The following is a 13,023-nucleotide window of genomic DNA, read 5'->3' as shown; positions in this document are numbered from 1 at the left end:
GATTGAGTTCTGTAAGATGGGGTTGAAATTGCACCTTTCATCTGAGAATGATGTTGCCGGTTTTGCTGTGATGTAAAACGATAGATAAGCGGAATCGAAAGGATTTGTTGCTATCATGACAATTATCTTGATTTGTATTTGTAAATTAATGTAGCAAAAGATCAAAATTGTTTTTATTTCCGTCACAAAATTCCAATGTTTTGGACGTCGAACAAACAAGCATCTTAACTAGAATTCGAAAGTCCTGCTGCAAATAACAGTCATTAGTGGGAAATACCCAGAATATAAAACAGAACGAGTTAAATTTCCTTTGAAACTCACCAACCATCGTAAAAGAATAAACCAATTCAAGTCCCACGTACGGAAAGGATCGAATGCTAGCGAAAATATTACCCAACCAAAAATCACGCAATGCAGCATGAAAATGCACCAAAATGACACTATAATTGTAATCCTAACGTTCGGGGGAAAAGGCAAGCAAATGATTATGCCCTTAAAAAGTGTTACATTGTGTTAAGTATAGTATTTTTGTACTTGCTCCAACATCCGCTCACAAAACCTTTTCAATTCTATCTCTCCGCCGAATCCAGGGCAGCTCATCAATTGTTGGTCCGTGATTTCCTCTTTCACTGCAGTTGCGGTTGCTGAGCTAAGATAATAATAAGGATTCGACATCCCGCTGCATTCCGGAGCTGCATTTCCGACACAAAACAATCGTGAAGCAGATCGTGTTCTTGATGATGCTTCCTCAGTCCCAATTTTGGCGTGCACATCCCGCTGTCCAGCTTTGCAAACTGATACTTTGTTACTTGCCATTCTGGGCCACTCCGGGCTGGAAGTTCGTGTTTATTTATTCTGGCATTATTTTCGGAAGACTTTTGTTTTCAACCTATCCCAGCCTACCTTCCGACGTTCGTCCGAGAGCGTCGTGGGAGATCTTGCATCGGATGATCATCCCCTTTATTTGTAACTGCATCTTTGCCGATCTGCTGACGAATTAACCCGACGACCTTTTCGCTGGCGTGGTGGAGAGCGCTTGGCGCAAAACAAAACAAAAAAACAGCACAACAAGACAAAATCACCCTCCCAAACGAACCAAACGAATCAATAACCGATCTCGTCGGCTCGAACGCCCTCAGGGTAGTAACGCTTGTACCGCTTCGCTCAACCCGCCCATCTCGCCCCAACGTCCCACAACTATTCAAAATCCCGTTACACCAACGGGCTACGACTGGCCAGTGCGCAACAGTAGCCGGGCTTTGGCGGTAGCGCTCGCGCGCGCTTTGGCAGTGGCAAATGACACTCCAATTTATGCAAATTGCCATCTCGCCATCGATCGCGGACGATGCAGCGCTCGCGGGAAGAAAACAATCAGCCGCGATCGCGTATCGCGCGGAGGCGGTTGGCGCATCCTGACACCTTACCTCGCGGCTTTCTCCTCGCGCGGGTTTCCAGCTCTAAGCATGGCAGGCTATGATGGGGGTAGAAAAAAGGACCCCGCGGCTGTATGAGTTGGGGACGAGCAAAATTGGAAGGCAACACCGCCCCATCGGTCTGCCCTGTTCGGTCGAAATCAACCGATGGATCAACTTGTTTCGTGCGGTGGAATGGCGTTATTTGTAGCGTCGCTTTTCCAACCACCCACCTTCCGTCCGAAACAGTTACCTGAGAGCTGGAGACAAAATCAAGCCGCGTAAAATGTGTCCCTTTTTTGCCGGTGATGCGAGATGCCTGTGATGGTGGTACGAGGTTGGAAAATTATGCGCAAGCATAACACTCTCGTGTGGCCGGTTCGACGGATGCGAGGCGATAAATTTGCGTTCACGCGCGCGCACACAACCTACGGGATCAAAGCGAAAGCGCGCGAGCATTCCTACAGAATTTTTTTAGGGGATTTTATTGGCGAAAATATGGCATAGTTGGGTTCGGATAAAGTATACGTCAAATGGAAGCTTTACTGTACCCTAGTCAGTATGTATCAACTTTAGGATTAACCGAGTATGACCGAAATAAGATTACAGCAAAGAGGAAATGTGTTTGAAAAAATAATGATTTAGATGTCCAGAATTCGTTTTAAGATTTGATTTAGAGGCATGCATAGCTAACAATCCCAAAACCACTATTATTATAAAATGTGTACTTGATGTTAAAGATTTTTTAATACCATGATATAAATATGTAAAACGGGTTTTATTTTTTTAATTTAGTAATGAAACTAATCGTTTAGTCAAGCTTTTGAAAACTAAGTGTAAACTTTGTTAGAAATTCCTTTCTAGCCAAACAGACCCATTGCTAGCTGATTCTACCTAGTTACTGATAATTTGATTGAAACTTGCCTTAACAAATGGAATCACGGGTTTTTGTAAATGCTTTAATGTACAGATAAAACAGACTCTTGTGCAAGGTTTATTGCAAATTGAAATATATTTTAAAATCAGCAACAGCAAAAAAGCAAATTGAAACCCTCCGCTTGAACGCCTAAAAACCGTTACTCCATTTTTGTACATTTCAACGCGTGATCGACTATCTGCTCCATAACCATTTGTCACTGTGTGCCCTTCGCACCGTGCGCACACCGAACACACGAAACAAATACAAAAAACCTGCGCTTGCCTGCCAAAGCTTTGACCGCTTTATTGTGCCATTATCTGCCCGCGACTGTCCCATCCGAGTCCATGCCCTTTTCGGTGACCGACAACTCCCCGCCGTCCCGATCGCGACAGAAGGCCAAACCGATCGGGGATCGAATCGATCGATCATTCCGCGGCGTCACAAATCATGGTATGGCCAAGACAACGCCCAACCCCGCGCATATTTTCTCTCCCGAGCCCGAGCGGCCATTATCATCTCCCCTGTGCTGCCCAAGCTCTTCTCCAAGCTAATGCAAGGGTGCGATGTGCGCAAGTACGCGCATGCAGGAGACGATGGTATGTGCCGCGCAGAGACGCAGACGGTTGCAAATGTCACCCAGTCGGTGTTGCTACCTGTGCCGCGTAAAGCATTAAGGGATAGCAAAAAAAGGACAACACCGAAAAAAACACACCATCGTCTCGCGTACCCAATGCCAACATGTTGTTACGCGCCAAATTAATCACCTTACACTGAGCAAAAAAAGAACCACCACCGAACGCTTTGTAATCGGCTTGCCGATTTCGAGCGCACCGGTACAGCTGTAGCCCGCGAGAAGAAGCCTCCCCTGGCACGTCACCGGGATCAATCGGAACCAATAACTTATGGTGGGCCAGATTATAAGTCACCTGGGAGCACTTGTTTTCGCTGCACCACCATCGCGGCTAGCAGTTGGTAGAGCCGATGGGTCGAATCAATCGATTCCCTACCGTTCTTTTGACCCACCGGTGAACCGGATCCGGGCTGTGTCAGTGTCTGGCAAGCCTTTCTGGACCGCTTTCTTGTTCGCTTTCCGAACGGTTAAGTGATTAAAATTAAGTGAAGGTAATTAATTATAAGATTCAATAGATCCCGCACACTTACATCGTTTCGATTTGGAGGTGGTCGTTTTGAGTTTCTTTTTCCTGTAGCACTGCTGTTGTGTGTGTGTATGTATTTGTCTCGATCAACTAAATTAGAACAAATTAAGCTCAACCATTAAGCTTGAATTTTGAAATTGGAAGAAACATGTTGAAAAAACAGTTGATGCCTATATTCAGAAATGGATAAATTTTGTCAATATTCACTTATTGGTAGTTTGCTTGATGTTTTCATTTCATTATTTTCTTCTCTGTATTTAAACATACACACACTCACACACACACACACACACACACACACACACACACACACAAATAACTCGTAAATAACTTTTATACAAACCACGAGTCACCCATAAATAATGTATCTTATCAAAAACAGCTATTAAAGCTTCAATGCAATCCACTGGCCAAAGACAATCGAGACTTTTTCCCATCGTCAATTTGGTTGTGTTTCATTCCAAGGGTTATGATGGCGGAGGTTGTTGGGGTTGTTAAGGAAGGGGAAACAACAATTAATTAGCATTAACCACTTGCTGCTGCATGGAGACGCAGATTTTCTTGCTGGTTGGCTTGTTGACCAATGCCAATCGCTACAGGAAATTAATTCTGCACCAAAAGGGCATCAACGAGAAAGAAGAGAAACACGTCCAGAACGAGCGGAAAAGAGTTTAGATTAAGCGAACAGAGCGAAAGAATGGGTTGGTTTCAGGATATCTCGTTCAATTCTTAATAGATTTAATTGTCCCTTCCGGCTGATTTTGTGAAATTAAGTGTGCTCTAATCTCCGAGGAAGAAAATTTCCCTTGCAAACAAACGCTTACAAACATCGATAAACTTCTACAAACACTTGCCTGTGGCATAGTTTCCTCCCTCTAAAGCTACTGAATGAAAAAAAACATCGATAAAACCAACGCCCATTAATCAAACCCACTAGAACTGGAATTATTTTTTATCATAGAACACTCTCTCACAGTAATCTTTCGCATAGGGCGTCAATGTATTTACACCTTTTTCCCCCCTAGTACACATACCGGTACAACGATCGCAGTACAACCATCACACGAATGCAATCTACACCCCTACGCGTTTTATAGATTGTTTGCATTTTTAATTTAATTAACATCTCTTGCGGCACTTGCGGCTGGCGCTGCTATTTGCCACTGCGCGCAACTAGTTTATGCCATCATTCGGGAATTAGTTGCTGGCCAGCTTGTTTTGAGCCCAAAACTCCCACGATTCACCCGCTCTTGCAGATCGCCTGCTTCACCAGAGGGTCTCTATTAAACTGTACTCGAAGGGTGCCTTTAGCATCCCCATTCATTCATCCCATTCATCCGACACCGGTCCTAGGGTTGGCGTTTGGGGAATTACACCTTGTAGTTCAACGAAACAATAACAATGTTGCGCACACAGTTTGCCTCCGGCCGGTTTAGGTCTAGCAGACGGAGTAGCAGTATTCGGGCTGGATGAATGGAGAAGGTGGATCGTAAAGGGTTCGTCTTTTTTTTCTTGCCTCCCTCTCAGCAACAGCAGCACCAGCCCTTTTTTGAATGGGAGTGTCTCACACACCGTCTCGCCTTCAGAAAGAAAGCAATAGGCAGGGTGTAAATAAAGGTAGTCCGCTAGGGCAGAGCAAACTTCAACGCAATAGAAGCGGTCCGCTGGATATAATTTATGTACACTTTAACGATTCTGCTCACGCCTCCGGTGATAATCACTCGCTTCAATCCGATCTGACCGTCTGCTTATTTTGTTGCTCCCTTACAAACAAAAACTTACGCGCGTCAGTTTCACCACTAAGTCCCGTGGGGAAGAGAGAAGACACTGGGAAGGTTGATTAGGACAGATGGAAACTAAACACAACACTCAGCCCTATGACCACGACGAAGGGTTAAAAGAAACGATTAAAACTGCTTGCTTAACTGTTGTTTTAATGTCTCTTCCCCTTGTGGGTTGGAGGGGTTCGTCGCTTCACTCTCAAAATTTCGAATGAGTCGTTTGTTTTATTTAAAGCAAACGAAACGACACGGAAGCCGCTTAAAACAACAAACCCATTCCCATCTGATTGGATTGGGGCCGAGAAAATGTGAGCCAGTGCGTGTGATAGGTCCCAAAGGGGGAGGAGAGAGGGGGGAGGGTTGTTACACTCTTCCCCGTATGAACGTTATTCATCTGGCAAAAGTGCATTCCATTCAAAGCTTCCATCACACACAAAATATGATGAATTGTTTTTCACTCACAATTCGGTACTGGTCCCCGTACCTGCCCGGCCGGCAGGAGTTAATAACATGGAGCCAGTTGTTCACATCAAAATTCAAAAGAAAAAACCTTTTTATCCACAACACCGTCCTTTAAAAAAACGTTGCACTTACAACATTATGCCCCTTTCCCGGTCCGCGTTGAACGGTAAAAGCCAAACGAGTCATTCTTCACCGATCACCGGAGTGCCCTCTAGCATGTAGGTCAACTTCACAAGCAAAGGAGACATGTTGTGCCGTGCGCCGTATGCACTACATCCCTTCATGACCCTGCGAAGGACACTTGCCATTTTTGGGGCGGTAGAAATTGTTCCTCCGCTTTCATCGTGTCCTACCGTGTGTTTGCGTTCTTATTCGCGTTCTGCTTCAGTTGTAGGTCAGTTGATGATGATATGTTTACGGCTCTTTTTTTATTCATCGTCAGTGTGCTCCATCAGAATCAGACACACGTAAAAGCAAGGGCAGGGCAGTCAGATGGCTGCGGTTCCCCAAAAAAGGCATTGAACCTTTCCATTTACGTGAACAAGAATGCATCTTGACCGAGGTGCACTTTCGTACGCTCATGGTTTATACAGCGTGCGTTCCGATCAAGGTGATAATGTGCAATTGCAATGTCGAACCTTTGAATTTTTCTTTTGTTGATATTACTTTTTTCTGAAAAATTAAAATCAGAGATCTGACTGTGATCAGAGCTTTTTGACCAGTTTTAACACTCCAGCGTAGCAATAGTGTGATATGATTGTATTTAAAGAATATCTCTCAAGAATATATATATGATTGTATTTAAAGAATATCTCTCCAACCAAACATTTTTGTCTCGCGACTTTATATTTATCACTTTAATGTGTAACAATTCAATGATATTAAATAAAAACTGAAACATGTTTCTCAACGCAAACAGACACTTTGAAGTGCTTGTCTTCAATATTTGGTCAGAATGCGAAAATCAAAACAAAAAATCCATATCCACCGGATCCTTCCGTTTTTGGCTCGAACACCGGCCCTGTCCACCCCATATTTCCTGCCCGCCCTAACCTTATAACGCCAATAAATGGCATTCCATAACCAAATAAAGCGTTTTCGGATAAGTATTGCTGCATTGCTGTAAATTCATCTCACAGTGCCCGACCCACCCTCTGTCAACCAACCGCCAAAAAAAGCTAATAAAACACATGTCTGGAACGTTTTTATCCGCATCGCCTCGCGGTGGACGTTTATGATATTTTCATTTCCCTCGCCCCGCGCGCCCCTCTCACTCACTCGTCTGAATTAATGCCTTTCTCCTTCAATTATTGATGTTAACTGTCTTGTTTTTGGTGCGTACTTTTATTCTCTTTGAGGGATTTTTATGGAGGGGATGTTTCGATGCTGCTTTACTATTTGGCAGTATGCTTATCTTTTTTGGTTCCCGGTGTCCTCGTATGCGCAGCCTCCACCAAGTGTTTTGAGAACGTCTCCGGATGTCGGGGAGCAAATTTATTACAGCTGCGGCTTGTTTATGGTTACCGTAATTAATTTGCATTCTTTTGACATTTTCTTAACTGGTATGTGTGTTTTTTATCTCTCTCTCTTTCTCTATCTCTTTTCCACAGCGATGGCAACGAAGGTGGTTCGTGCTGTACGACGACGGGGAGCTCACTTATTCGGTGGATGAACATGTAAGTATAAATGCATTATCGATTGATTGAATTATGGTGGAAGTTATTACTATTGACGGGTTTTGTTCGTTTTTGGTGTTTTGAAAGGCATATTTTTAGCAACCACCAAAAAAAAAAAATTTCTTTGTGGAGATGGTTAATAAATTGCTTTTCGTATGCAAAACATCCGAAAGAACGGTTTGACCTTGCTAATTATCTGCAACCTGTGTGAAGGATAACTGTCCGAGCGAAGCAAATCAATTTTACTTAGCGTTGCAACACTCCGCTCTATTCTTTTTTGTTGCATTTGTCTCAACGTACAACATCAGACATTTCGAATGACGCTAAATACTTGCCAGATAACGTAAAACAGGTGTGAGTGGCAAAAAGCCCTATACACAAAAGGCGCATTCAATCTCGTTGCGTAAAGTAAAGGCATAGCACACACACACACACACACACACACAAAACAACCAATAACGGAAATACTGTCCTACAAGCGAAACCTGACGCAGGGAAGGTGGCTTCACAATGGTCAATTAGCACTACCAAGAAGGTGACTAAAGTCCGGATCACAGCCTCCTTTTCCTCCCTATTTTCATCCTCTGCTCGTTTTTACGAGACAAGGCAAACCACCGTGCACCCTCCAAAAATGGAACACGATCTGTACACTTCAGACATTAATAATAATAAGCTTGAAGAATTATTTTCCACTTCCACCTGTCTTTGGTTCCCCCCGACAAGCTATTCGAACACGCGCTTAAACGCTCGTTGCAATCTTTGTTTTTATATAGCCACGCATGTGATGCGTACATGAGCAAATAAACACACCGAATGCGCCGCATTAAAAACGTTTGCCGTTGGTTGGTTGCCAGCCTTATATCGCTCTTCAAAGGAGGAGAAGGTGTGCGAAAATTAAACAAAATATGCTCACGTTTCTGCTCTCCGAACATCCCGAGCCCGAAGTGCGCGCGGGTCACATAAAGTTTCTAATTGAATGGCTTGTCTTTTTTGTCCGCTTTTTCGTAATTGCCGCTATCAGGGTGAATCGGGTTGTGTTATTTTTAAATTTTAATACCCCAAATCCACCAATCCCATCCAATTGCGATGTTCGCTGTTGCGGCTCTTTCACGGTGAATATGGTGCCACGGAGTGTCGATTTAATCATGGATCACCTTAAAAAGATTGGCTTTTGGGCATTCAACGCCGCCGTGATGTGGGGTTAAAATGATGCATTCGGCTTTGCTTTGCATGTGTGTGCTTAAACAATTTTGGAAGGAATGTTTCCACTCAACTCAGCAGGTTGTAATGGATCAGCGATGCGATACATCCTCACGTGACTCCAGCATCAAACCAAGTCTGCATTCGCTCGCTCGCATGCAGCGTGACAAGCAAATATTTTAAATCGTCCCGCTCAAGATTAGAATCACTGTCAGAGTTTCGGCTTACTATCGCCCCCGGCCCTGCTCAGCGAGGGTCATGTTCTGTGCCGTCTGCGTCTGCAAATTAAGAATGTTACCAAGATGATTGAAAAATATGAATGCCTCGCTTGGTAACCGTTGAAGGCATAATATTTTGTCAGATTTTCGGAAGTAATCCGACGACCACACCGTCCGTCATGCTATTACGAAAAGATGAACCAGAGAACATGCCCTTGAATGCTGGAATTGAAATTCCACGTCGTATCCCGTTTGAGAATTTGAACGAAATGTCTGCAAATGCATAAAAGATTTTTTTTTTTTGAAATTAATCTTTGCCAAGGTTAAAACTCTCCCACCAGCAATGGCCAATACCAGCACACTGACTGTCTCAAATTCATTTCTCGACATTTTATTGCACGGCCATGGAATAGCTACGCGCTTAATCCTTCTTGGGAAAAACTTCGCCAATAACCCAACCGAACCCAGCCCAACACAATCCTTCAGATTCCAGCGAGCTAAAGCTAAAGCTCCAAGGGCAAATGCAATCGAATGCAACCAAAAATTGAGAGTTAAGATTAAGAGCCAAACAAAAGCGAAACCGAAAAGAAATCCAATTTAATTTCGCAAAGACGTAACATACCCTGCCATCCTCATTGGGGAATAGCACCGATATCACTTCGCTCACAGTGCTCGTAAAGAAATAAAAGAAACACCCTATAAAATGTGCAGCTAAAATGGGTACTATCGCGTCCCCGTTGTGCCGTGTGGCCCGGCGATCCACGACCGCGGCTGCTTAATAAAATCTCTCCACAGGTGGCGCACTGTGGCGCAAAACGAAAAAAATGGTTAGCGCCTCATCGGCGCATCTCTTAGTCCTGACACATTTCTTCCTGCCAAAATAACAACTACAAAAACTGCAACACACCAGACAAAAGCGAAGGCCCAACATGCATCCCCAGAACACCGTAACACCTTCCCCGAAACGGTGGGATATAAATATTTTCCCAAAATGGGATTGATGTAATCCTTCCCTTGTTCGCATCCCTACGAATGATAGCGCTTCTCTTCTTGGGGCTGTCGTTGGATTTTGTTTATTTTTTTTCTTCTGTTTGCCCATGCGTGCAATTTATAACAACCTCCCCGAAATGGAGATTTTCTGTAAACTAATTTAACGGTTTTATTGATGCAATTTAGTTGCACACGGAGCGACGGCACCATCTCCGTGCTGTTACTGTTGCTGTGGTCTGCAAATCGGTGCGTCTGCACCGCACGGTATCGATCGATTCGAAAACCGTTGGTGTGCCATCACGGTGCACCCATTGATTGAGAGATCTTTAGCTGGTGAATGGTAATTCATTTTGATGGTGCCACTTACCTCCCCCGTTTGGTTTCGGAACGTTGTGCGTTGTTAATTTTAAGGATGCAATTCAGTGTGTTTATGGATGAGAAATTATATCCGATGAGGATCATCTAAATCCAGTCTCATGATTTAAATTATATGTTTTAATCACTGTGAGATATTTAATATTTGTCTCGCTTTTCAAAATTATTGTAAAATATTTCAATTTCATTTTAATTTAGTTTAATAATACCAGAAACTCCATCGCTGCTTTGTTCGACTTTTATATAACTCAGGCCACGTTCAGGGATCGTTTACGTCTATCTTAATTAAGCACCATCTAAACCATGTTATATGTGTATAACCATGTAGACCTACACGTGTAAAATAATATTAGAGCACACGTTTAAATAACTTTAGTTTGATGCGTTTAACTTTTAAACAAATAAACAAATAAGCAGTAGATTAATTATTGCTAAGATGTATATTTTGATAAGCTTCACCAAAGAAAGCATTATCCTCCGAACCGGAATTCCAAGAATTTCATACCAAAAACAAAGCAAACGTTCTGTCATGTCGTACAGTCATTTTTAGAGTGTAAAATAGCTTTGATAAAGGCTTGCAGAAGCATTTAAGAAGCATTGTAGATACATAAACAAATCAGATTATCGCATAAGTATTTTTTCATGAAGCATTAACACAACATTACCTTCCCTTTGAATACTTTCACACAAAATTTATATTAATATCCATACAATTTCATTCTCTTTCCCCTTGCAGCCCGAAACAATTCCACAGGCCATAATCGACATGACGAAGGTCCTGGAGGTGACCACGGCCGACAACATCACCAGCCACCCGCACTCGATCGCCATCACCGCACCGGACCGTGTCACGTTCGTGAAGGGTACCTGCCCGGAGGAGTCGAAATGGTGGTTCAACGTGCTGGTAGCCTTCCCCAAATCCAAGGTACGTATCCCATCGAAATGGCCCATCATCTCCATCCAACGCTTTGCATCAATCACGCGTGCATGCGCGTAATTGCAAATGATCGATATGCTTTCTTGCAAACGTTAACGTTTTAGTGTTATTCTCCGCCCAACGGGGCAATGGCAAAACCATTACACATTCACTTACTTGCTGTTTCTCCCCCCACGCAATTCTCATCTTTACAGGGCCGTCACAAGCGAAATGCAACCTTCCCCGGCGGACAGGCGACCACGATTCTGCAAGCTCAAAGTAAGTAGATTGTTCTTTCGCTTCATTGCGCTTTCGAATTTGCCGTTGCGTTGCGGCCGAAAAATTCGCACCCGAAAGACTTTCACCACGCACCCACGCGGCGGTGCTGCGGGTGGACAGGTTGTTTTTCGACAAGCATTTATTTTTTTCCACTGTGAGAAGTGGGGGAGGATGATGTGGTAGAGATGGATATCACCACCCATACCGAGAAGATCAGTGAACCGTCGAATCCGCGTTCCTAAATCAATCATTCTTACGTTTCACGGGCGCGCGAAATTGATTCCCTTTCCCCCTCATATAAAAGGCATGGGGAGGGAAGCCGGGCGGGAAAGAAGCCGATGGACAAATCCCGTTACATGACGATTGGTTCCGTCACTGGAGGGCTCGGCTTTGACCACCGCCAGAAGCTTGACCATCCTGCGCGAGCTGAGAGAGTGTCAGAGTCGAGCGAAGCGAAAGGAAGCTAAAACTCATGCTGCAAAAGAACCGCTAATATGGCGTGAAGTTACAATGTGTGTTCCCTTCTGCCGCAGACAAATGTGTGTGTGTGGATGGATGCGTTTTTAGGGATGGGGCACCTTCAGATTTTCATGGCTTTTATCCAACAGAACAAAAAATACTTCTTTTATTTTGGTCTCGGTGAGGTTTTTGTTGTGTGGCAAAGATTTATTCTCGTTCTAAAGAGCGCGGCACGTTCGATTCAATTCCTATATGTTGTTCTGCCATTTTTTGTTCCATTTCGAATACTTTCTTCATTTGTTTTCCGTGTTTTTTGCGTCCCTGTTGTCGAACCAGAGAAACGTTTCCGCTGTGAAAAGTCATGCCTGGTGAAAGAAAGACGACGTCCAGTGAAGATGACGCAGTTGAGGCTGTTTCGGGCGGTGAATCTTAGCTTTATTTATCATTCCCAGCCAAATGGGATCCCGCCGTCTTCCGGGATACATTTTTTGTCTTGTTTTTCCACGAAAAAAGCAACAAGACCACACACTCTTTTTCAAGAATTTCTACACATGTTTTTATGTTGCGTTCATGGAGCTCTCTATCCCTTCAGCTTTAATCCCAACTGTCCAATTGGAGGCTTCTTGCACTCGGTACGGTATGAGGAACCCGTGGTGCATCACGAACCGCAACCGGACCTCACCGATCGCCACGATCGATTTATCTTGGCCACCGCACCTCCACCACCACTGCTTCGTTGGGGAACCAAAGAGTGCAGAGAAAGGGAAAGATGTAGAAGAAAAAAATGATATAAACCCCGTTATGCAATCAATAATAATAAAAGATTTTGACATGTAGAACATTTCACCCGTTGTTTCTTCTTGCTGCTTTATGCTTTCTCTTTACTCCCCCTCAAACCACAGGGGAAAACTGTCTTTCTGCGGTTGGTAAAGTGTTTTTCTTGTGGTGTGGAAAAAAGAGCCAGGAGAAAAAGAAAACTCTCTCACACTCCGATGCATGGTTGCGATGCATTGGAAATGCAATCAGCCTATACCTCACATTCTATTCTACCATGCGTGATCACCGATTTGACGTTGGATCTTGCGCCCTTACCGGTTGTCTTGGCGTTTTTTTCCATCCATCGTTTCATAACATAACCTAGGAGAACACGCTCTGGCTGCTGCTGCTGCTGCCGCTGCA

General features: G+C 43.8%; 1 protein-coding gene across 7 annotated transcripts in view; it reads left to right on the top strand.

The window, feature by feature from the left end:
- LOC120957121 (protein outspread-like) overlaps nt 1–13,023 on the top strand; it is a 192,275-nt gene that overhangs the window by 128,670 nt on the left and 50,582 nt on the right. For all 7 annotated transcript variants that reach the window (XM_040379138.2, XM_049609536.1, XM_049609535.1 and 4 more), the window contains exons 3-5: nt 7,342–7,407; nt 10,927–11,115; nt 11,322–11,385. In XM_040379138.2, coding sequence (XP_040235072.2) covers nt 7,342–7,407; nt 10,927–11,115; nt 11,322–11,385 — 319 coding nt within the window. The remainder of the gene's footprint in view (nt 1–7,341; nt 7,408–10,926; nt 11,116–11,321; nt 11,386–13,023) is intronic.

Source organism: Anopheles coluzzii, chromosome 3 (assembly GCF_943734685.1).
Source record: "Anopheles coluzzii chromosome 3, AcolN3, whole genome shotgun sequence".
In the NCBI taxonomy this organism is placed as follows: Eukaryota; Metazoa; Arthropoda; class Insecta; order Diptera; family Culicidae; genus Anopheles; species Anopheles coluzzii.
This window is presented reverse-complemented; position numbering and strand designations above follow the sequence as displayed.